Source organism: Excalfactoria chinensis, chromosome Z, assembly GCF_039878825.1.
Source record: "Excalfactoria chinensis isolate bCotChi1 chromosome Z, bCotChi1.hap2, whole genome shotgun sequence".
NCBI classification, from domain to species: domain Eukaryota; kingdom Metazoa; phylum Chordata; class Aves; order Galliformes; family Phasianidae; genus Excalfactoria; species Excalfactoria chinensis.
The window spans coordinates 40897342-40923581 of record NC_092857.1 but is presented as its reverse complement, the minus strand read 5'-3'; the positions used below and the strand labels follow the sequence as shown (position 1 = coordinate 40923581).

Sequence of the window (26240 nt, the reverse complement as noted above, 5' to 3'; positions counted from 1 at the left end):
AATGTATTTTGTCCTTCATTTCCCTTGTGCAGCCCACACATCATCTTCTTGTCACAGAGTGTATTACCTGGAGGGAACCATCTCTGTGGAACACGTCTGTGCCATGAAATTGCTCACTCTTGGTTTGGACTGGCCATTGGTGCTCGTGACTGGACTGAAGAATGGATAAGTGAAGGGTCTGCCACATTTTTAGAAGATGTATTTTGGGCTAAGGCTCAACAGGTAAGTTGATAATGCACTAGTTCTCAATTTAATCATGCAGAAATCAATTATATATGAGTGCTGCTCTGAAAGTAATGCCTCCTGTATTATTATGTTGGCCTGTGCTCTAAGAGTTGGATGTTGGTGCTCTGACAATAGAGTTGAACTTTCCCAACAGTATTTTGTTACATTTTGTTGCTGTGTGATGGATGGCAGCAGAGGGGCAGTCTGACAAAATGGTGACTGACATGGAAATGTGTGACACCCACAGACATTCATCAACACCTGACGAATGATTCTGGAATTCAAACAGTGGATATAAGCAGAGTGAGGTGGTGTGTGGTGTGTTTCATCTGTGTAACAGTGGATGACCCCTGCTGGTACAGATGCTTATGAGCATAAAATCCAGGCTCTTGTTCATTGCTGGTGAAAATACATAGCTAATGGTGGTGCCTATGTTGAACAATAGTATTTTGTGGCTGAAAATTTGCTCAATCGAATAGTGTTATTGTACTCTTTGTATCTCTCATAGTTTCTGTGTAAATTAATAGGAGGTACTACTTTTGGAGCAACTTTGTTGTGAATTAAGTATTCATAAAACCTTTGTTAAGAGGGTAACCTGCCTTATTTATGAGGCTGTCTTTTACAATAATATTGGAATTTGCAGGCTAACTTGATTTTAAAAGAAAAAAATAATAAAAAAAAAATCTTTCCTTCCCTACCCATGATAAACTCTAATCTTTACAGAGGTAAAGATCACTGCAAATACAAATGAAACCATCTATTCATTAATGATTACCTTCCCACAAACATACTTAAATATTACCATTCAGTTATCAAACATTTGCTAAGCATTCTCTCCATCGGCTCCATGCTCCTGAAAGTGGAATAATCAGCAGTGTCTTACTGAATATTGCAGGTTCTTTATGAAAATAATCTGGTTTTATCTGTGTCAGCAAGCCTCAGAACAAAATGGAAGCTAATGAAACAGAGTGCTAGCAGTTAGCGCTTTTTTCTCTTATGTTGCCTAGTTGAGAGTTAACATCTTGTCAGAAGGTTAGAAATCATTGCCTGTCTTAAGTGAAAAGCTCATATATTGAATGACAGCTAGTAAAGAGGAAGTTTTCTGATCCAGTTCCTTTTGTCATACTTCTACTCCAAGCGTTTCATGTGTTCATCATTTGTTCTTGTGCTTGTGGCAGTTAGGCTCTGATTCTGCCATTAAAATTATCGAAGCTCCATCTGTGGGAGGGAAAGTGAGACTGGATCTAACATCACAAGCTCTTCCGAGCCTCCATTTTATTAGGTATCAAGTGTATTCGTAGTTCTAAACAAATTAGCATTCCTTGGCATTTAAAATGCTTCTGGAATGAGAAAGAAGAGAAGGCTATCCTAACACTTTGCTTTTCCCTTCTTGTCTTAAAACTCATTCTTGCATTTGGGCATCACTTCCTTTTGGTGAGCTGCTCTTTTTAAGTCTGCACTTTTCTTAGTTGTTTGAAAACTTCTTCATTGTGGTAGGCACCTTTGCATGTAGCTGCATGGAAAGCAGTGAGGAACAAAACAGGATGGTTGTTAATTTATAAGATCAGAAAATCTATTGTTGCTTTTATTATTTATTTTTTTATTGAGTAGTTTTTATTTGAGTAGTTAGATTCTACACTTGTAAGACTGTGTGTGTATTCCATACTGCCTAGCAATAATTTCAGTTGTGACTGAAACACTGATGTAATGCAGGAGAATATTAGCTGCTTTTACCTTCTCCCATCTCATCTTGTCTTACAAAAAGAAAAGCACAAATTAGTTACTGATGTGTGTGTTGACAACGTCTGTTTCATAAGTGTGGATCTCCTAATGTTATGTTAATATGGAAAATTACGAGGGAACTTTCACCAGGGTGACAAACATAGTAGGGAACAGGGATGAAGTTAGGACATGGAACAGCTCCTTGCTTTCCAGGCTGGGAAAAGTAAAGCTGAAACCAGAACCAATATGTGGGGTATTTGTACTGTATGTTCAGTATCTTAAAGCCAGTTACTAAAGGGAAAACAGCAAGTATTTGGTGCACCCGGTGAGGCTTCTGTTTTTCTTAGTTGTGCTATTGACTCTTAGAGAAGCGGGTATAATTGTGGGTGGGGTTTTTTTTGTTGTTGTTGTTTTGTTTTGTTCTGTTTTGTTTTAACAAGTGTATTTGCACTGTATCTTTCATTGCTTGCACATTAAAGGAAAGCAAGATCAGTTACTCCCTGGTAATTTTTTCACTAAGCAGCTGTCACATGATGAAGGAAAAGAGCAGCAGGAATTGAAAGCTTTACTTCGCTGGCGACGACTCAGAGATGAGGTGCAGAACTCTGAAGAAGAGCTGCAAGTTTTAAGGTAAAGCCGTGATGGTGGAATCTTTGCTTTTTCATATTCTTTTCTCCCTCTTTCTCCCTCTCTTCTTGCTATTTTCTGCTGTTTTCTCCTTTCGAAGTATATACATGTGATTAAATCCACTACACTTCCTTATTTCCTCCTAAAGAAAAAAATAAGAGTCAACTTAAATTGATGAGGTTATTCATCTTCTCTATAATGAAATTACTTTTCAGTTTATTACAGAAAACTTTCCAAAAACATGAGATTTAGTTTGGTATAAAATGTCTCTAAGCAGTTTACAAGAGTTCCCCTCTATTTGGAGGAGGGGTGTTGTAGGGGGGAGGGAAGCCATTTCCTGAACAAAAGTTCATGTTTGAAGATGCAACAGATGTATTTTCTATGGCTGAAGACAGGCACATGCAGGAGTATGGCGTCTAACTGCCAGATCTGAATAAAATGGTATGACTAAGATGTGTATGCTTTGTAAATTTTAAAAATTGTTCTTTGAAGGGCCAAGGTATCTGTTACAAATTGAATCTTGTAGTTAGCAGGACAAGGGGAGTGATTGTCTCTCACTGTTCTTCGTGGAAGTACTGTGTCCAGGTCAGGAGCCTCCAACTCAGGAAAGTTGTGGAGCTTTTGGAGAGGTTCTGGAGGAGGCCACAAGGGTGATCACACCTCAGAAGACTGGAGCACCTCCCCTATGAAAAAGGCTGAGGGAGCTGGGCTTGTTCAGTCCAAAGAAGAGAAAGTTCCAGGAGACCTCATTGCAGCTTTCCAGTACATTAAGAGGGTTCTTTATTAGAGAGAGACTCTTTGTCAGAGAATATGATGACTGGATAAGAGGTATTGTTTACATTAGGTATCAGGAAGAAATTATTTATGATGGGGATGGTGAAGCACTGGAACACTGCTCCAAGAAGCTGTGGATGTTCCATCCCCTGGTGCATTCAAGGGCAGGTTGCATGGGGCCCTGGGCAACCTAATATGGTGAGTGGCAGCTTTGCCCATGATAAGTGGGCCTTTAGGATTCTTTCCAACCCGAGCCATTCTATGAGTCTATGGTCTTGAAACTGAAACTTAAGTTTTCTACTGATTTACATAGTAGACATGAGTCTTTGCATTTCACATAGTAATATTCTCAGTGCTAATACAAAAGAGTAACAAATCCTTTCTTATTCAAAAAACATGCCTCTACTATGCACTTCTGGAGACAATTATGATGCCAGTCTGGGATTCTGCCAGTTTCTGCCTCTGTGATTATTCCAGTTTCCTGTGTTTGCAGTTAAGGACTTTCTACAACTCTCAGTCAGATATAAATATGTTTTACAATTTTTTATTTTTATAAATATTTTTGTCATTCTATTGTGGACTTGAAAAATGTTATCTCTTTGCAAATATGCTGATTTGGTAATAATACCTAAAAACATGTCTGTCTGTGTTCTAGTTGGTATCTAAGAGAAAATTTTGTGTCTTTGATTTGTGCTGAGTTTTAAGTCCCTGTTGAGTCATGCTGGTTCAGGCTCATGTTTTTATGCAAGGGTATTAAAAATATATGATGACTGCCCCTTCTTGCTCATTACGTCAGGAAGACAAAAATCAGCCAGCCCACTTTCTTAACATAACCTTATTTTTCATGTGTGTTTTTCTTCTCTCCTGGACTATTACATGATTTTCTATGTTTTCATCAGACAGCAGGAATAACCTTTGTGAAATCTGACAGTTGATCCTATTCACTTTTGAACTAGGAAATGGATACACCTGATCAGATATAATCGTTAGTACTATGTTTCTTCTTATTATGGGTATTTTTTATTATGTTATAGTAGCTTCTTGGATGCTACCTGCAAAAAAGAAAGCTAGGTGTAAAAGAAGTAGATAAGTATTTACAGCAGGCAGGAACTCTGAAAGGCAGCACCAAAATAATCTTGAATATTGATAATATTGATATTCAATAATATTGAAGAAGGGATTTATGTCAATGGAATGTATTACTCATATATGATATGATAACAGATAAACCTGTGTATTTTCTTGGAGTTTGGAGAAGCCTGAAGGACTAAATGCAATAATGAGTGTCCTCACACTCATTCTGCTGGCCAGTGTCAATGCCTGCTCTGTTATCCTCATGGTATGAACATAAAGACTAGAGATCTCTTTTTCATTCAGCGGCAACAAAAAATGGTTCTGAAGTTGTTTCTTGTCCTGAACCTTATGACTGAACTTCAGCTTGAGATTTTTCATGAGGACAAACCAGTTTTGATATCTATGTCTGAGTGTAAGAAAAACACTTGAGTTCTACTTGAGTCAAATCAGTTACCTTACCTGTTTCACTGATGAAACATAGATCCGTGCCTGCTCTGTAGGTATTTAAAGAGTTTGTTCTATCTCTCTGGGAGGAAATGTGCCTTTCAGTATTCCCTCATGATCTCTAAGTAGCTTTTCATTGCCACCTCAGGCCATTTAATTACCAGGGATTTTCTAGGGATTAGTATTTTTGCCTTGTCCTCACAAACAAAAGCAGTGTATTTTGCTTTCTCCAGAAATGTGGTATCAAAGATTCGTCAGGTAATAGCTTAAATACCTGGATTCATCTTGCCTTTATTGTTATGCCTGCTAGGTTAGAAGTCAGATTCTGTAGGTCAGTGTAACAAATTTTCGGGCTCTGTACTGTGCTGTAAATGCACTAACCACTGCTTTACACAGGTGTACTGAAATACTGACAGCATCAAATAGTAACTTTGTAAATATTTACACACTGTTGCAGATATTGCCTAGGTATTGCCAATGGTTACACTGTCTTGAAGAACTGAAGTTATCATAAAATAAGGTGTTATAACATTAGGAGACTGGAGAAGAGGTAAAAGGACTGCCTCCAAGCTTCTCTAAGGAGAGGCAGTCAGCTCCATGCTTAAAGACTGCCTCCTCCAGTAAAAGAAAGGAGGGTGATAGACCTTATTGCTCTCTATAACTGCCTGAAGGGAGGTTGTTGTGAGCTGAGGGTCAGCCTCTTCTCTCATGTAACTGGTGATAGGACTGGAGGGAATGGCTTCAAGCTGCACCAGGGGAGATTTAGGCTGGATGTTACGAAATACTCCTTCTCTTAAAGAGTGGTCAGGCAGTGGAATGGACTGCCCAGGAAGGTGGTGGAGTCACCAACCCTGGAGGTGTTCAAGCAACATTTGGATGTTGTGTTGATGGACATGGTTTAGTAGAACTATTAGTGATAGGTAGATGGTTGGACGGGATGATCTTGTAGGTCTTTTCCAGCATTTGTGATTCTGTGATTCTGTATCCTTAATTCACCTCTATCCTTCAACACTGAAGGAAGATCTCCCATGAAAGATTTAAAAAATCACATAATCAGAGAATTATACGGACTTGGGGTCACCTCTAGAGATTGAGTCAAACCCCTCTACCAAACCAGGCTCCCTAGGTTGCATGGGTTGGCATCCAGGTGGGTCTTGAACATCTCTATGGAAGGAGACTCCACAATTACTCTGGACAACCTGTTCCAGTGCTCTGTCACACATACCTCAGGGCAGTGCAGAGGGGGAGGACCACCTCTCTTGACCTGCTTCCCACACTCTTTTCAATGCACCCCAGGATGCCATTGGCATTCTAGGCCACCAGGGCACACTACTAGCTCATAGCCAACCTGTTGTCCAGCAGAACCCCCACGTCCTTCTCAGCATAGAGCTGCTCTCCAGCAGGTCATCCCCCAACCTGTAGTGGTACATGCAGTTACTCGTCCCCAGGTGCAAGACTCTACACTTGCTCTGGTTCCCCTCTGCCCAACTTTCTAGCCTGTCCAGGTCTTGCTGAATGGCAGTGCAGCCTTCTGGTGTGTCAGCCATTCCTCCCAGCTTTTTATCATCAGCAGACTTGATGAGGGTGGACACTATCCCCTCATCAAGGTCATTGATGAAGATGTTGAACAAGATCAGACCCAACACCAGCCTCTGGGGAACACCAGTAGATACAGGCCTCCAACTGGTCTCCACACTGCCCATTACAACCCTCTGAGCTTGACCAGTCAGCCAGTTCTCAACCCACCTCACCATTCACCCATCTATCCCACACTTGTTCATCTTCATTCTGAGAATGTGGTGGGAGACAGAATCAAATGCCTTGCTGAAATCAAGTCAGACTACATCCACTGCTCTCCCCCCATCCACCCATCCAGCTCCGAAATCGTAGAAGGCCACCAGGTTGGTTGAGCATGACCTCCCCCTGGTGAATTCATGCTGATGACCTTCTTCTCTTCCAGTTGCTTGGAGATGGCATCTAGAACAAGCTGTTCCATCACCTTTCCAGGGAAAGAGGTGAGATGGGCAGGCCTGCGGTTTCCCAGAATCTCCTTCTTACCCTTTTTGAAGACCAGAGTGCCATTGGCTACCCTCCAGTCTTCAGACACCTCTCCCATTCTCCAAGACCTCTCAAAGATGATAGAGAGTAATTTGGCACTCACCTCTGCCAGCTCCTTCAGCCCACTTGGATGCATCCCAATGGTGCCCATGGATTTATGTACCCTGCTCTTGCCAAGAAGCTCTCAGACCATCTCTTCCCTCACAAAGCAAAGCCTTCCATTCCCCGGACTCTTCCACTTACTCTAGGGCCCAGGATTCCCAAGTAGGAGTGTTTTCAGTTATGTCTTTGCAAAGAAGGTGTTCCCTATCTCTGTCTTCTCTGCATCCCCTGTTGCCAGAACACCCCCTCATTTATTAGGGGACCCACATTTTCCCTGGTCTTCCTTTTACTGTTGATATACTTTAAAAAACCTTTCTTATTATCCAGTATCTCCTTTGCCATGTATAAATACTGCATGGTGAAGGACTTTGTGTTAGAAACAACATAAAATTTAAACAGCATTTTATTCTTCTGTTTTAAATGGTTACCTTTTGTCTGTGAATTTAATGTGTGTAATGAGTTTGTTGTGTTCAGGTTATAAACATAGCACTTAAGAAGAAAAAGTGGCTTAACACTTTGCAAAAGCATAGTAAGAAAGCATTACACAGGCAAAAAAATATATATATATATATTTTTTTCTCAAAGCAAATATGGATCTGAAAGAAGTTTTACTGTTGTGACTTGCTTATGAGAAGTATCGGGGGTTGTGGTTTGAAGAATTCTACACTCTGTGGCCTGTGTTGCTTTTATTCTCTCGAACTGGGGGAAGTATGTTTGGTTTCTGTGGCTAGCCATTCAAAATCCAGCAAGAGACTGAAAGAGGTTGGTTCAGTCACAAGGCTAGGCAATGAAGACAAACATCTCTTCTCAGACTACTGCTAGCTGGGATATTTTTGGAGTGGAAAAAGCTATGTTTTCATAGCTTCTCTTTAGTCTCAGTTTGTGCTTGTAAGAGCCTAGGAACCCTTCAGACTTCACTGCCATAAATTTATTGCACACCAGATTTTGTGTAATGTTTTAAAAGTAGACAGTGAAGTAGTTTGTTCCAGATTTATCTGAAAACCATGTAATACTATAATCAGATGATAATAGCAGGGTGGCAAAGTCGTTAGCTACAACAAATGAGAATGAGCTCAAATGCAGCAGCCATGAATACAGAAATGAAAGAAAAGAACTGCTTACCCTTGGAAGGCCTCAGGTAGGCAGGGATCTCTTGCAAGGGATGCTCTAATCTCCACTGCCAACTTCTAAATGAGGTCTGGAAAGGAGTGGATCCAGACTCCAATCTGGGGACTTCCAGTCCCTCAGGTGCACTGCTTGCACCTGAGCTTCCCTGGTTTGGCCCTGCCTTCCACCAGTTGCTCAATCACTCTTTCAGGCCATGACTTAGCATTTCCAGTACACACCACAGACTCGCATGTCATGGTTTTAATTATTTTTGTTACTGGTATTCCTTTTACTGCTCATCTCTGCTGTGTGTGCTCCCTAGCCATGTCACCTTCAGCATTAGTGTAAGGCCTTTGGTTTTGGGCATGCTCCCATTTTAATTGATTTATTAGCTTCAATTCCAATTATACTGTATTATATTGTGTTATCTCACATTCTGCTATTATGTTTACTACGCTGTTTTTTCTCCCTTAGCTCATTTCTGCAGTTCTGTTTTCAGGCCCATCTCTCTACTCTTTTGCCTTTTTCCTCCTGCCCGCTCTCCCAGGGTGTGGTTCTGTGGGTCCCTCAACCTCATATTCACAGAATCACAGAACCACAGAATTGTAGGTATGCTCAGGTATAAGAGAATCTGTAGTTGAATATAATGACTGCAATATCCTCTTCCCTTTTGCTTAAAATGTCTTTTTTCTGTTTTGTTTCTCATGGCATGTGACATAATGTCAACCTGGCAGTAAAGATAACACACCAACTTAGTAATGGTTTTCTTTTCTACCCCAGCTGAACTAGTCACAAATTTTAAGTTATTAGGGCATGCACAGTGGTTCAACTATGAGAAGATGTAATCTATTAGTTATTTCTTACTTATCCAAGACTTCACTAGTCTTATACCATTTTAGGCCTCACAAGGAGAGTACAGGAGAAGTGAGTGAATCTGGAGCATCCGTTGTCAAACATGGTCTTAAAGCGGAAAAAATCTTCATGCAGGTTCATTATTTGAAGGTGAGTTCTGTAAGCTGGTTTTTATTGAGATTGCTTTACTTTTATTACAAGGACTTCTTTCTTCTAGATATCAGTGTATTCATAGCCTCCTATTTGTTTTTGGTTTAATTTCTTGCAGGGTTATTTCCTTTTGCGGTCTCTGGCAAGTACATTAGGAGAGGCTTCATACCTTGCATCCTTACGAAAATTTGTCCATAAATTCCATGGGCAGCTTGTTCTTTCTCAGGTACAGTGCTCGGGGTTGTTACTCACATTCTGAAAAACAAAGAACATTAATTTTCCATTTGACTATCCAAATGAATACTTCTGGTTGTGGTGGAAAATGAACAGCAATTGTAGCTTAGCAGTATTGGTGATATTCCTGCCTGTTAAGAGACAATACTATTTTTTAGTGTGATACATGTATCTGATTCCTTGCATGTATCGCATAATGTAAGCAATAGATTGAATTTGTTTTAGGCTGTCAGCCTGATACTTGGGAAGGTCATATTCATAGGTTCTGATGTTCTCAAATACAGATCATTTACTCTCCTGTAATAGTCTATTTTATTCTTTTAATTTCTGGATTTTGGTTGTAATCAGTATCTTTCTGGATAACTCTCTTTTCTTGAGAGAGAGGAAACAGGGAGTAGAAATGTAACTGAAAACCTCTATAATTGTTACATTTTCCCTTTATTCCTTCCTCTGTGTGTTGCTTCATTTGGTTTTCATTTTAGTTTTTCTTATGAGAACTGCCTCCTCCCCACAGTCAGCATCACTATCACAGTATGACATTACACACACCTTTATTACAGTTTTACAGGTTTAAAACTTTAAAGGTTTTCTCATCATGCTCCATACTCTCATGCTGTCTAAAGCAACCTTTTGTCTCTTTCTGTTGCTGAAGTATTAACTGCAAGAGATATTTAAGATGCACTGTTTCTTTCTTTCAGTAGATTTTTTTCTGGCAGTGATAATGTGCAGTGGCAGCCACAAGTAGATGTTCTCAGAGAAAAGGATTTATTTCTGGATTGATTAAGGCTTTGCTTTTGAAAAATAGCATTGAATTAGGAATCAGTCTGCCCTTCCAAAGTCCACTTCATATATGAATCGTTTGCACTACAAACTTAGTCTTAGCACTTTCCTACTTGACATAAATGTTATATAATTATTTCATGCGAACTAGAATGGCTTCAAACGGAAAGACTGAGCAAGTCACACCACAGAATACTGTAGCATCTCTAAGGTAGAAAACTCAACTGCAGTTATAGTCAGAGACTGACTTCCCTCAGACCTTTCTGAAAAGGTCCTGTAACTTCTGGCTGTATCACTAAAAGAGAAGTAGCCTTCTCCTCAAGTATATTGTCTTGATAAAGGAAAGACATAACTCTCTAAACCCTAAGTTCTAGGAAACTTATCACTCGTGATGAAACCAGCACAGCATCTTGTTGTATCTGTAATGTTGTAAATGTAGTCATTTGTGGAGGTGTGTGAACCAGTTCACTGAAGTCATCATTGTTAAAAACAGGCCTGGAATGAAAGCAATGACATGGCAAATAGTTGGCCTAACTAGGAGAGCAACGTGACAAGAGTGAAGAGCAGTAAAAGAGAGAGGTGGCATGGGTGAATTTCTAAAATTAGTTTCTTTGTTGAAGACTGTGTTTTGTGGAGTGAGAGTTTAAATCTTAAAGAGGATTCGGGATGGTGAATATTATAGATTAACATCTCCTTGCAAAATAGAGTATGTGGTCTCTGCTCTTGCAGGAATGGAGTCCAACACATTCCTCTTTCTCCCAGGGCAATGATTCTTTGCTCAGTGAGCCTGGTATTTGGTTCTCACTCTGAAGGGGCCATCTGTCTCCATGTATCTTTAAAAATAACTCAGTGGCCTGTGGGTTCTTTTATGTGTCGGGTCACACAGTATTGCTCAACTGCAGCAATTCTGCACTGTAGAGGAATATTTGGGGTGCTGAGGCAGTTAATTTTCCACTGCTACAGCTGTTTCCTATATTGTGTTACTTAGACCCTGAGCAGTTGTATTTAGCATAGGGCAGAAAACACCAGTGACTATACAAGTTTTGTCCCTATAATTGTGTCCAAAATCATAAATGTGGGCTCCAGAATTACACAATTGAAGATGTTCTGAAAATTAAAGAAATCATGAAAGTGCTAAAGGCCTGAAGCAGCCTAGTGTTTAAATCTGATTTTTTGTCAGATGCAGAAATTTTAGTGAGAAAAGGGGCTCTCATTTCTACTAGGTCAGCTACTCTTTCTTGACATGAGATGAGTTGCATCATTAGACTGTATAAATGCTGGAAAATGTTCTAGCACATTATGGTACTAGTTACTGTACCTAGAGATTTCTCATTCTGCCCAGCACTCTGCTATGAGACATCAGTTTATAGCTTGTCTTACTCTAGTCTTATATGCTGTTTCTGCACACAGAAACCATTGTTTTGGGTGATTGGATAAAACCAGTTTAATGTTTTTTAATTATTCAAACAAGAGTAAGTGATGCATTTATTTTAGTTTTCCTAGGCTGCATTTTATTTGAATATGTGCATAGCTACGTGCTTAATGTAGATCAAAAAATAGGTTCTTTATTTATTATTATAAAATGCAAAAAGAAAGATGTTAAAGAGCACCTCCCCCAGGACAGTCCCCTGGGCATGACCGCTCATTACCAGCCTCCCCATAAATCTCCTGTCTTTTAGTTTAAAATCATTCCCATTCATCCTATCATTATCTGCCTGTGTAAAAAGTCAGTCTGCTTTCTGTTTATAAGCTCCCTTTAAGTATTGGAATGCCACAGTGAGGTCTCCCAGAGCCTTCCCTAAGCTAAACAAGCCCAACATCCTCAACTTTTCTTCACAGAAGTGCTCCAGCACTCTAACCATCTGGCCTGCTCCAGTAGCTCTGTGTCTTTATTGTATTTAGGGCCCAAGGCCTTGATACAGTACTCCAGGTGGAGCCTCACAAGAGTAGAGCAGAGGGAAACAATCACCTTCCTTGCCATGCTGGCCACCCTTCTTTTGCTGCATCCTACACACAGTTGGCCTTTCGAGTGTCCAGTATTCCATCTGCATCCTAAGAAGGGTGCTTATTATTTATTTTCACTCCCAAAAGGGGCAAAGTAATGTTTGCCAATTTGTTAAGGAATTTTAAAATTGTGTAATTGATTGAGATAGAGTCAGTAGTTTCCATAAGGAATTGGATGTAAATGCATCTGGAGCAAAAATGCATTTGTTACTAAATTTTTCCCTTTTAGTATTCATTATTCATTTCACAAATTTCAGAGTAACAGTTTCTGCCTACAGTGAAAACCTTTTTTTCAGCCTCTGAGATTCCAGCCATGGAAGAGCAATGGGTGTATATAGGGAACTGAGATTATTTAATACTACTACTACTACTAATATTGATAATAATAACAGATTATTAAATATTATAAAATAATGCAGTAATAATTTAAAAAAATATATTAATAAGCCAATTTGTTAACAATGATGCACTGTGGTGACATGATTGCTAACTTGTGTTTTCTTTCTGGCTTCACTGAATTACTTGTCAGAAAGAAAAAGTGCAGACCGTATTTTGTTTTATGATTTGACTTAGCCATCCATCCACAAATATTTGCTTCAAAGTTTAAGGTCACTCTTAAACAAATGGCATTAAAGCTTACAACGAGCACATCTCCTAGATTTGCCATTTGACTCTTCTGAACCATTTTACCTGGAAAGGGAGGCAAAATAGCTTGAGGATAAAATTTCACTCCTGGTATGTAATGTTTGGCAAAATTATAAGCAACTGAAAAGTCAGTCCTATGATGATGATATGTCAGGCAGAATTAATAACAGGCAAATGTTAAAAGACATGAAGAAATGTAAATATGAGGTATGAGCTATTTTGTTTCCTATTCTGTTTTGGAGCACTGAAATACAACAATTAAAATAAGACAGAAATGATGAATCCTTTTAGAAAGTGTGAAGAAGGATTCCTATGCTTTGTGGGTATTTAGACAGATGAAGACTGACTATCTTCAATAATGCTAGATTGTGGATAGCATGGGGTGCCAGACATCCATTTGGTAATGTCAAGTGGAACTTTCTATAAAGGGGACTTATCATGCTGTTATAAGTGAGGATGATTGTAGTGTTGTTCCACTGTCATAGCACTTTCCTTCTTGATCCATGAAAGTTCTGTCTTCCTTCTCTTTGAAGAGTTTACTCCATAGTGTGATTCACAGCAAGACTGTGAATTTTGTTAGGGTAGGTTTGGTCTTCTGATCAACTGAGTGCATAGAGGGGGAGGAAAAAAAAAAAGGCTAACAGTAAAATATGTTCTTATAATTAATGATATGTTCATAAATAATTGCACATTACTGATAACAATAGTGCAAGCACAGTGAAGAGAATGTGAAGAACATGCATGACTCTGATGTTTATGATCCTCTGAGTATATGAATCTCCAGCTTTTAAAAGCTACAGCTTGTTTATTCTTATAGAGTAAGTTATAAAGGGAATGTAGATTGTGTTAAAATAGTCAACAGGCTTTTCAAGTCCATTTTCTTTCAATATTGAAACTTTTTCCCTGAAAAGGTTAAAAAAATAACAAACATAATGCTTGTTGTATAAATAATTGAGCAGAATAGCACCAGGACAGATATATAAACTTTGTTCTTATCATTCTACTGTATATAGTTTTAAAAAATCTGTTGCTTTTTAGCAATGCAGACACATAAACATACTAATTATGGTGTTTTGTGCGTTTTTCAGGATTTTCTTTCCATGCTGTTGGAAGACATACCTGAACAAAAAGAGCAAGCGAGAACGAGGTTAGTAAAGTCATAGAAAATAGTGGAGTTAGATTTTATTTTCTTCAGTGCTAGGCACAAATAGGAACACTTATCATTTTCTGAATGTTGTATTCAAGGATATGCATCTATCTTTTTCTATAAATTTTCATTCGTATGTAAAAACAAAAATATAAGACTAGTGATACCACTATCCCATGTCCCCCCAAGCACTGTCTTTAATGTTAAGGCATCATAAAGGTTTTGTGTTCACTATGTGACCTGAAGTGCCAGGCACAGCTGCTCAGCTTAATCTATGATTCTTCTGCCATCTGCTTTTGGCACATGGAGCTCCAGAGCAAGAAGAACAGAGCTTTGCCCTGGATCTAGGAGACCAGAGAAGGATTTTACTCAAGCAATAGTATGGAAGTGTCCTCTCCTTGTCATACAGTGTGACAAATGAGGGAAAGATAAAAACACAGAAATCCAGTGTTAAGCACCTCTGATGTCCTTCAAAATCCTCCTATGTGTGACTGGCTGAATACAGCATGTCTTTAATAGAAATTTGAATCCGTCATTGCTTATTTGTTGGTTTGTTCTGTGATACTATGGACTGTGCTGCAAATACGGATTTTTCTATAGTGAAATCTGGCATATTTAAAACAATAGCACATTTACTGGAAAATACACATTTTTCAGAATCAAAATTCCAAAAGGCTTCATCAAAAAGCTTCATGGGGGTTGGAGCTTCGTGATCCTTGAGGTCCCTTCCAGCCTGGATCATTCTGTGATTCTGTGATCAAGCTTATATTTTTCCTTAAAAAAGAAAAAAGAACAGCAATAAAAAAGAAAAAACAACCAGAGAAGTCTGAAGTCAAATGTTGATATTTTTAGTGAAAAGTGTTCTAGGGAGTGAGAGACAGGGAAGATACTTATCATTGGGATATTGGTTTGTGCCACTAGGAGTGGTGTTACAGTTTCCAAAGATCTGCCTTGGAATTCTGTGTGGTTTGTATCATTGGATGGAGATTCCCAGCCCTACAAAAATTTACAAAAAGTAAATTACCTAGTGATTTGATTATACATTGATTTGTTAGTAGAATCTCCATTTTCCTTTTCTTACGTGTTTATCCACAGCTCACTGCTAGCACGGAGTGTTATTTAAATAAACAGCCAATTTTCATCCAAGATACCTGCCAAGATATGTGTAAACAGTCAGTAAGACTAATGCAAAGGAAGTATGGCACCATTTGTTTTGCATCACTCCAGAATAGTATGTTGAAAAATGTAAAAATAAAGGATCTTTAGACATCATCTGTTGATGAGTGTTTTTTTCCACGGAAGTTCAACCACAGGAAGAATAAAATACATACCAAGACCTGAGCAACAATTCAAATTCCTCGTAGCACACAAAATGGCTCACTCTTGTGCAATTATATGAAGTAAAGTTTTAACATTAAACCTAAACTCTTTTTAATTGAGAAATATTAAGCATTCTAATACTGTATTAGAGTCTGACCTTATTAAGAACGAAAGAAGTAAAAACAAATTAGTAGTATGGTAGTACAGTCAGCTATAGCAAAAGAGGCATACTGTAGTGTTGCAAAGAGAAAAGTTTGGCTCACTGGGAGATGTTTGTAATGAGAGTAGCATTAGAACTGGCAGAAAGCAATTGCTCTAAAGTGTGGAAGTTTTATGTAATTATTACTTTGGAGTAATGGTACGTTACTTTTCTGCTTTTTGATGCAGCAGACTATAAGTTTTTCCCCTTTGCCAAATTTAAGTACTTCAGAGTTTAGTCATGGGAGCTTTTTTTAGTACATTCCCAACAATGAACAGCTCCAAGATACAGACATAACTTCTTAAGAGGTAGTCCCTGGTTTTTGTTGCCTTCCGTACTTAGAGGAGGAAGATTATGTACTTAGCTACTTCCTTCCTGCTCTGACTCAGTTTTGCTACCTTAAGGAATCCATTCTCAGAGGCACGTCTTTCTGTTTCTGCACTGTGGCTAGATTCTGACCAGACAAGCCTAGAATCTCCTAGCTTGCACCTAAGGTCAATTTTTCTCTGTAAGAGGCCAATGACAAGAAGGACAAATGCCTGTCTACATTATCTGTCATTGTTTCAAAGCCTTTTAAAATATTATATGCTCTGGATGTAGCCCTATATTGACTTGTAATTAGTAAGAAATCTGTATTTGTAACTGGGCTATCTTATTTCATCATATAATTTGAGGCTTCGTTGCAGTTTTTTAAAAAGTTAGTTGTCCACTAACTGTGATCAAGACTCTCCACGGTTCTTCATTTCTTAAGGCTTAAATCTATATCCCTAGATGTAAGCTGATCCTTTCCACTTCTGCCCATCATGTAGACCATGCAGAAACTCAGTGTTTTAAGGTCCTGTAGCACAGAGTGAGCTGCATCAACCTCAGATAAATCAGAGTTGCAGCTGTTTCTGCTCTTTATGAGTGCAGATCTTTTTTGTGTTAGTTTTGTGGTGATATTTTTTTAAAATGTGATTCAATAAAATAAACAAGAGGATTAATAAAATTGTTGCTCTAATAATGTAGAATAAACAAAGAACGGCTTGTGTTAAATTTCTGCAATTTGTATTGCTATTAACTTGGACTTACTAGCTGCATTCTTTGGATGTCTTTATAAACTGTCAGTTTATTAAGAAGTCAATGTTAAAATAATGCTGTAATTTAACAACATAGGTATATGTCTCCTTCCTTCATGCTTTTCCTCTTGGATACTCATGCTGATTGCTACTTAACATGAACATGTTGATTTCGATGGAGATGAACAGCTGGAGGGCTTCCAACCTTTTTTCTTAGCCTTTGTGATTCCACTTAAAAAAATTAAAAATAATTTTAAAATAATTTAAAAAAATCTTACCTGTAGGAAGCTATTAGGTTCTTAACAGTCACTCATCTGTCACTACTCTGCTTTAGCATATAGCTGGAATGTCTTACTTTGAAAGTAATTTAGAATGTCTTACTTTGAAAGTAATTTATGTGAACAAATGCATATACCCAGATGAAGTAAAAATGCTTAATTAAGTATTTTCAGATGGATACGTTGCCTTTTTGTCTTTCTCTACCTCCCTCCCTGCCTACAAAAAAACTATGTTCCTTCATGTTCTCTGTTTATTTGAACGATTTTTTCCCCCCGTAAATGTGTATTCTCTTCCTTGATTGAGGAATTAAGTGGGTTTATGTTTAAAGTTTCCAAATTGCCTTGGGGCCCAGTGCAATGAAAGCTTGCTATGTAGACAGTTCATGTAACTTTAACTTTGAAATTATCCTTAGTGCAAGTATTTTACAGAGCTTGTTCTGAAGCATTGAATCTGGCCATATACTGTATGTATATTTGTTAGATCGTCATCTAATCAGCTTAGTCTAAACAATTGACATGGGATAGGATAATGGAGGCGCTAGTGTTGTTACATCAGGGAACAGTGGTGCAGAGCAATTAAAGAAACTGCCATACTACGTTATTAACTCAGATTTGCATAGTCTGGTACACTACCTAAAGCAGAAGGCAATTCACAAAATCAGACATGCGGATTTAAGTCCCTACAGATGCTGAAATGCAACATAAGCAGGTGGTAAGTGCTGTTTCTGAATATGCCTGCTTTACTGAATTGCAGCCTCTAGAAATACTTAGCTCTGAGTTCTTTCTGTGGGCTTTGAAACAGTGTTTTGTTTATGATCTAGAGGAAAGTGTCTCTGCCCATAGCAGAGGATTGGAACTAGATTGATCTTTGAGGTTTTTTTCAATCTAAGCCATTCTATGAGTCTATGGTGTGTCTTTTGGGTTTGGTTGGAAGTTGGTAGAAACTTTTCCAAAGACTTCTTCAGTTAAGTATTGACTCACAACTCATTCAGAGCATTCAGAGCAGATCTTCACATTTCTTTCTTGTCTGCTACAAAGATATATATATATATATTTTTCACTCTTGAATGCAAGCTGTTAGTAGTAAACAAAAACAGCCCAAAAGAAAAGTGAAGGGAGAAAAGGTAAAAACAAAGGATCTTTAGACATCATCTGTTGATGAGACAATAGTCTCATCATCAATAATGGAGACAGTAGTCTCCATAATACTAAAACATCTGAAGAAAATAGAAAAGTAATATGTTGCTTTTTTGGAGAAATGCTATTAAGAATGTCCTAAGTTGGTGTAGTGTTTTCACCGTGATGTGTTTTGCTTCCACTCCTCAAAGGTGGAAGGCAGAGGGGGAAAAGATTTTGTGAGCTAAGGACAAGAAGATTGCTAACCAATTACAATCATGTATAAAATAGACTAAAAATAGGAAGATAATAGCATGTTCATAACAAACCAGAGCAGTACAGCCTAAAAGCAAGCTAAAAACTTGCCCCCCATTAACTGTCTTCTGTCTTCTCCCTCCAAGCGCTGCAGGGGAACAGAGAATGGGAACAGAGAATGGGAACTGCAGTCAGACCATAACACTTCTCTCCTGCTCCTCCATGGTCTCTCTGCTGCTACTCCATGTGGATCCCTCCCACAAAATGACATTCGTGCCAAACTGATACTAAGTGGCTTTCCCTTGGGTGGCAGCTCTCCCAGCACTGATCCAACACAGCTCCATACCATGGTGCCTACACTCCAGACTCTATTCCACCACTGCCCTCATGGGTAGCAGCTCCCCCAGCCCTCCTGTGTCACTGAGAGTTGTTCTCCAAGGCTGCAGCTCGAGCCTGGGACTTCTGCTGTGGGGGCTTTCCATGGGCTGTACCTCATTCAGGTCTCATCCACTGCAGCAACATGGACTCCTCCATGGCTGAATGTGGAGGTCTGCTTTGTATGGTGCCCATGGGCTGCAGGGGAACAGCCTTGTCCTCCATGGACCTCTCCTGGGCTGAAGGGAGCTTCTGCTTTGTGCCTGGAGCTTCTCCTACCCTGCTTCAGCACTGATCGTGGGGGCTATGGTATTGTTCCTTACATTTTTTCACTCATTGATCCCAGCTGCTGTTGCAGATCTTTCCCTTCTTAAATATGCTGTCCATCCCCAGCATCTGTCACGGGCTCAGAAAAATACAACAGGGGGCATAGAAAATAAAGACACTACATAGCAAATATGGTGTAATCATGTGTTGGATTAGGTAATTTTTTTTACTGAGGAAATCTTGCATTTTAAGTTTTGTCTGAGCTGTTAAAAAGAGGTGGAGAAACTGGCAGTGTGAAGCTGTATTTCTTATCCCTAAGTAAAACAAATCAAATGTGCACGTAAAAGCATTTTTCCCTAGCTGCTAGCTCTTATACAGCTTTGTAACATAAAGTTGCTCTGGTTTTGAATCATGAAAGAAGAAATGAAAAAGTCTTCTTCCGATTATGCTGCTTGAGATAGAATAAATTGAATGGTCCATCTGATCTGCCTTTGACTATACAAAATGTTGGTGTCTCATTTTAAGTTTGTCCTATGTGTGCTTTTTGCAGTAACCCCGCAGTAAGATGTGCTCAAGAAAAAAAAAAAAAAAAATTCATCTTATCCCAAGGGAAGTGTATTGAATGACTTTCCTTCTTTTTTCCTTCCCATTCCCTTTGGAAGGAATACAACTGACTAGCTTAATTAGACATCAATTTTTAGAATACTGCATGGAGGTGAAGGTAATTAAAGCCTGAAGGACCCAGCATTTAAATGTACTGAATTTGTGTAAAAAACAAGGTACTATTAAAAGTGGACCAAATCTAGATGTAATTCACTTGAATGTGGAACACCACCCCATGTCAAGCATGATGTCTCTATTCAGTTACATGTGTAAAATCAATTTCCATAGTGATCAGACATACAATGTAAAAATGCTTCTTCTTGAATGTTGTGATTGTTTAAATCACATTATATGAGTAATTTTATGATTTTTATTTTATTTTATTTTATTTTATTTTAGATTGTGGAGTCTACTGTTTTTAATTGTTATAGGATATATTTTTTACTTCTCAGATTTATTAATTAGGGAGATTTCTTTTTCACTTTGGGAATTATTCTCTCTTGTAGAACTTCTTAAGTCACCCCAGCCAGACTTAAAATGTCATCTCTCACTTGTAAATGGCCTAAAAGAAAGGTTGGGGCCTAAATTGCATAGGCTGTTGAAATATATTACTGTCACTAGACAGGCTGGTTATATTTCCAAATTAAGCTTCCCTGACCAGCAGCTTAATATATGACTGATCAAAAACTAAAGAAAACAATTAAAAAAATAGATACTGAAAACGCATATAGATGGCATTGTTGTCACTGTGAATAGAATGACCTTCTTCTTTTTAATTTGCAGCTTCTCACAGTACTTAGTATGATGTCATGTCCTGTGTATGCAAGCATATCTTAGTAGCTGAAAGACACAGGGCAGCACTTGTAAGCACAGTGTTTTTTATGTTTCAGGTACCTGGTGATTCATTTTTTACCTTTGTTATGAAATTCCTGTGTATTTTGGACAAGTTTATTATGATCAGATTGTTTATTTTTTGCAGGCATATATTGAATAATTACTCAATGAGTAGCCAGCTGACTCTGTTTTAATCAGATGCTCCTGCTTCTAATTCAAATTGGCATAATTTTATTCTATTAAGCAGACTTGCTTTTCACAATGCTTCCTTCAGAATATTGCTAAGTGGGAGTAGAGATAGTAGATCTAACAACATGATGGTGTGGAATAGAGATTGTAACTATTAGTTGTACCTCAAAGTGATATAACATGTAGTTCTGTTGAGAGATGGAGGGGAAACTTTTCTTCTTGAGTTCAAGGAATTTAAGATTATCTCAGTCAAGATATAACCCATGTCTTGAAAAGTGCCGCTGCTAACCATATCAATATCAATAATTTAAATCCTTGGTCAGTCCAAGTTAAATTAGAGGAGATTAAAAATAATGATTACTAAGAACATAAATAGATTGACTGCTTTCAAGGCTTCATAAGCTCTCCAGAATTAATTTTCCTAGTTACATGTCAGGCATAACATGGGATTGATCTGTCTCTCAATGGCATAATGAAAGTTAATACTTAAAGGTGTTCTAAAATCATTCAGTAAAAATGATTGATGGATTAATTGCAGGTTCCTTTATAGTCATGGATACAGTCCATAAATTCCTATAGGATCAGAAATTTTAGCAGAACTGTATCAGAGTTTGAGGAAATAAAAACCAATGAGATTTTTTTGTCATGTAGTTAAATTAAAACCAGTGTTGAGAAGCTTGCCTTCCTGCTTGGAACTTCAAAATGGAAGTTCTTCTCCTGGGTGCTTTGCTGATTATGGGTCTTCACTTGCCAAGTTATTTCCATGTGCAGGACTGTACATGTTTGTTCTTCTCAGAATTCATAGCTTACTTATTATTTTTCACTATTGGCATACTGCACGAACAGTGTAGATTGTTGTATAAAATTTGCTTCTCTGTAAGTTCTTGGGTGGTCAGGCTTCCCATGTCTGCAAGAACCATAAGCCTCTATGTGGGCGTGTGGGGAGTGGTTTCTGTCCCAGTGTAACTGTGGAACAAGTCCAAGTCCTCCTCATTAAACTGAATATGTGTAATTCCATGGGTCCAGTTGATATCCATCCTAGGATATTGAAAGGGATGGCTGATGTGGTTGCTGAGCCACTCTTCATCATATTTGAAAAGTCATGGCTGTCTGGTGAAGTCCCTGGCAACTGGGAAAAAGGAAACATTAATTCCATTTTTAAGAAAGGGAGAAAGGAAGACCTGGGGAACTACACGCCAGTGAGCCTCACCTCTGTGCCTGGGAAGATCATGGAGCAGGTCCTCCTAGAAAATATGTTAAGACACATATGAGACAAAGAGGTGATTTGAGACAGAAAGCATGGCTTCACCAAGGGCAGATCTTGCCTGACCAATCTGGTGGCCTTCTATGATGGAGTGATGGCATTGGTAGATGAGGGAAGATGGATGTCGTCTACCTGGACTTCTGAAAAGCTTTTGACATGGTCCCTCACTATATCCTTCTCTCTAAATTGGAGAGATGTGGCTTTGAAGGATGGACTATTTGATGGATTAGGAATTGGCTGGCTGGATGCAACCAATGGTTGTGATTATTGGTTCTGTGTCACAGTGGAGGCCAGTCACAAGTGGTGTCCCTCAGGGGTTAGTCTTGGGACTGGAGCATTTCACCATCTTTATCAGTGACATAGACAATGACAGTGAGTGCAGGTTTGCAGATAACACCAAGCTGAGTGGTGCAGTCGATACACTGGAAGGAAAGGAAGCCATAGGAAGGATCTGGAGAGGCTGGAGAAGTGAGCTCATGAAAACCTGATGAGATTCAATAAGGCCAAGTGCAGGGTGCTGTGATTCTATGATTCTGTGATTCTACGATTCTAGATTCTATGATTCTATGAACTTCGAAAGCTTTCAGCCTAGGTTGATTTCAGCAGAAGCTACTTGCAAAAGCAGAAGTGGAAACATTATTTCTGAATGTACAATTGATTCTATCTGTGGTTATTTTAGTCCCACATAGCTTGTTCATAACAAACTATTTTCTTTTGTATTAGTTGATGCTCCAGACTTTTCTGGACTTCACTTTGTCTACTATCAGCCTATAAAGAAAATGTAGAAGAGATGAAACTCAAGCTAAAATATGTTAACTACTCAATAACTGAGAATTAAAATCAGTCGGTGCCTTTAAAGTCCATAAGTTTAAAGAAGTTTTTATTTTATTTAATCTTCTTTGGTACTTTATATTTTCATATAGGCTGCTTCTTAACAACTGTTTGAATATCTCCTGCAAAACTTATTTGTCCCATGGTTTTGGGTTTGTTTGTTTGGTGTTTTTTGTTTGTTTGTTTGTTTTTGGTTTTTTGTGTTTTTTGTTTTGTTTTGTTTTGTTTTGTTTTTTTTAGTAGAAGAAAGAAAAATGAGAGCACATATTCATAATTTACATTTCAAAACTGTAGTTGACTGTCTTAAGTGTTCTCTGCCAAAAATCATTTATCCTTTGTTTAAACATGCAGAAAATCTGATCTGTCTTTAATTTGCTCATATCATCTCTGATGGTATTAGTCATTAAAAAATCCATGATGTACTATACTACTACTGTATTATACTCAGTACTGGAAATTGCTTACAGAATTTGCTTAGCTACTACATTGTTAAACTTCTTGTGGAAAAACTGCTATTTTTGTGTATTTTCTAACTTTTATTTCTCTCTCTCTCTCTCTCTCTTTTTAAGGCTTGGGTTAACTGTTGAAAGTATCTCCCAGAATTGGCTTGACACTTCTGGCATACCAAAGGTAAATTCCAAAATATTTGTTCTCTGTTCTTTCTGGAGGTTTGCATTTCACAACGTGTATATACTGCATTATTTTTAAATAAACATTTTGATTGTGACTTGTTTCTACATCTTTATACACTGTTCATACACTGTTAGTTTTTATTAACTGCAGTGTTTTGCATCTACCATCATCTTAAGGTATCCTACTCCTTAATACTGTAGACACTTTGAAGTATGCTGTACAGTGTGGTGGTGGATTATGCTAAATGTAAGGAGCAATATTCAGCCAGTATATGTGTTACTAACAGTCATATTGACAGCAGTGACTTCGCTAAGTTACTTGTGCTTCCATACTTTATGAACATGGTGCCTTGCTTACAGATCTCTTGCATGAATTTCCTGCACTTCTTTGGAGTTCTCATTCTGTTGCAGCTGAGAGCAAGCATTATTTTCTGCTTTTAATGCTAATTTTCATATTAATTATATAAATTATGAAAACTGAAAATGCATAGTGCTATTTGAAGGCTTTGTAAATTGATTTTTTTCCAAAATTGAGGTCAGCTGAAGAAAGGCATCCTGTTAGAAAACTTCCTAAAAACAGTTTTTTATCAAATGTATTTCTGTGATATACTGGGTGGTCAATTTCTAACTGTTAAGTTGCTTGAAATTTATCTTAACAAGTACTTGCATTTGTTTCCACTTTGCATTTTTAAGAGTTAGAATGATTCTGTAAGTACAGAAATAGAGAGTTGGTTAGCAGTATGACTGAGGCTCCAAGGAATGACTAGATTTACAGATAGAATTGTCAAAATAGAACTGTCAGTATTTGTGAACCTGCGCTTCATTCAAGTGCTGTGATTGATTTCTTTGATTTAAAGCTATTGTGGATTTCTGTTGTTCTATGTATGCCACAGGAAGTTCTCTGAGAGGTTTTGTCCTGAGACTAAACTGTTTGAATACTAATATTTTAAGAGAAGATAAAATCAAGGTTGTATTTGCTTTTTGCTGTAAAACTATTGAAGAGAAAATTTGCTTTAATTGGAAGGGTGCAAGAAATCGGGCAATATAATAATGCATTTTGATGTTCTTTTCTTGAAAAAGGACCTTGATTTTAATACCGTGTTTTAATCAAGAAAGTAGATAGAAAATTCGATATGTTGTAGAACAGCTGCTTTAAGTATTGCAGATAAACTGATGATGTACAACTATAGTTGTAAGGTACTAAATTGGCTCTCTGAAATTAAAGTGTGTTCTACCATCTTGCTTAGAATTGTCTCTCTGAGGATATGCCTTACTTGTTTCCACAGTCAGCTCTGAAACCACAAATAAGGAAGGTAGGAGTATGCTGAAGATTTGAAAATAACTTTGATTAGTATGAAAACTGAGCACTGTTTACTTGAGTGTGTGCTGTAAGCTGTTCAGAATGACTAGCAAGTAGTTTCATGATTTCCTGTGTGTGTCTACTGAGTTTGTAGGTAAAAGATATAGCAAAATATAGCTGTTCTTTTGAGAATCAGCTTGCTTAACTCTCCTGTATTTCTTCCATCAGTAACCTTTCTGATTTCTTACTTGTTGCCTTCAGCACTTCTCACTGTCTTGCGGGAACTGATTTCCACTGTATTGAAAGAATTGGAGCTCTCATTCAGTGAATAAAAAACCTTGTTCACTCAGTGCTTTATTAAATCATTTGGGTAGGCTTTATACCTGAAATAAAGTCTGTTGAGGCTGCTTAGTAGCTCTCAATGCATTTCTACCTGTAATTTGTATATGACTTCATGTACTCATTAGAGAACTATAAATTGTCTGGTGTGCTGTAAATAAGAAACAGAAAACACCATAAGACGTATTTAAATTATGGGTGTTTTTATTCAGCAAAATATTTTTTAGCTGTTGTCATAGATTCAGGCTTGCAAAGACACACGAACCATTTTCTCACATCCTGGTGAATTATCTGCATTATAAGCAGCAGCCAAGGAACTCCATGGAGTTAATTTTTGCTCTCTTATGTAGGCTGCATGATGAGTGAGAAATGTTGTTTGTACAGGAAGCTTTCTGCTTGTTCCTTTGCCTGGAATGATACTTCTGAGCTTGCTAACCAGGCAGTGTTAACTATATGAGGCACCCAATATTCTTTGCAGTTGGCTGCCTTTCCTGAGTGGTGGAGTCACTGGAAAAATTTCTGCTCTGAAAGCATCCCAAAAGCAGAGCAGCAGTGTCTTGTGCCTTACACTGGAATTGCCATCTTTCTGCTTATGAATCTTATTTTGCATACTGCACTATAGGGACTTGTAGCATGGTAGTTAAAATGTCTCCTAGTTTACAAGAAATATGTAAGACTTCACTAAATTTAGAATGGAAACTTTCTTACTGAAGAGATTATTTTACTTAATGGGATTAGGAAATGTGCATCATACTGTCCATTCCGAAAATTAAATGAAAACATATTTCCTTTTGTATCTTTCCCATATGTGAGGCTTTTTGTATTATACTGTTCTTGTTTGTTTCTATGGTGTTTCCACTTCTGATGTCTGGGTTGGTTTTGCTCAGGAATTTTGTGTCAGGAATTGAACACACAGAAAATTCACAACTCTCAGCTCATTTACAGCATTATCTACCAAAGTACTTATTGAAGAGTTTTCTTCCCTCCTTATATAAAAATGTATCACTTGTGTGCTACTAGTATCCTGTAAGATTTCATAACAACGTGGTTCTTAAAGACATTGTTGCTAGCCTTCCCCTCAGTTCAACTTCTTCATGGTGGTGTCTAGCTTGAGACAGTTACCAGGGACTTGTGTAAATGCTGAGGGTAAATACTTTTCACTTTCACTGCTTAAAGTTTTACTTCATATTTTTCCTTCCAGTGGAGAAATTAACATTTTGTATTCCTTGCAGTCATACATCATGACACTGGTCTCACAGAGGTCTGTAGTCCTTTACCTATGCTGTGCATCTTTTGTCTTCCCTAATCCTGCCTCTGATTCTGTCCAGGGAACAGTATGTGTGTGCATATAACTATGTATAAAAACACAAATGCACTCCTTTCAACTTGTTTCTTTCCAATTAGCAAAATATTAATGTTAGTTGATCTTTTCTTA

The 26240-nt window shown here is 38.0% G+C and overlaps 1 protein-coding gene across 4 annotated transcripts in view; it reads left to right on the top strand.

Moving 5' to 3' along the window:
• The window catches only part of AOPEP (aminopeptidase O (putative)), a 175551-nt gene that overhangs the window by 73004 nt on the left and 76307 nt on the right, over nucleotides 1–26240 (top strand). For 2 of the 4 annotated variants that reach the window (XM_072359395.1, XM_072359396.1), the window contains 6 exons: nucleotides 33–222; nucleotides 2471–2577; nucleotides 9033–9135; nucleotides 9254–9361; nucleotides 13887–13945; nucleotides 23104–23164. In XM_072359395.1, the coding sequence (XP_072215496.1) occupies nucleotides 33–222; nucleotides 2471–2577; nucleotides 9033–9135; nucleotides 9254–9361; nucleotides 13887–13945; nucleotides 23104–23164 (628 nt within the window). Of the gene's footprint in view, nucleotides 1–32; nucleotides 223–2467; nucleotides 2578–9032; nucleotides 9136–9253; nucleotides 9362–13886; nucleotides 13946–23103; nucleotides 23165–24452; nucleotides 24480–26240 lie in introns of all 4 variants that reach the window. The other 2 variants (XM_072359393.1, XM_072359394.1) reach the window with 2 other exon arrangements.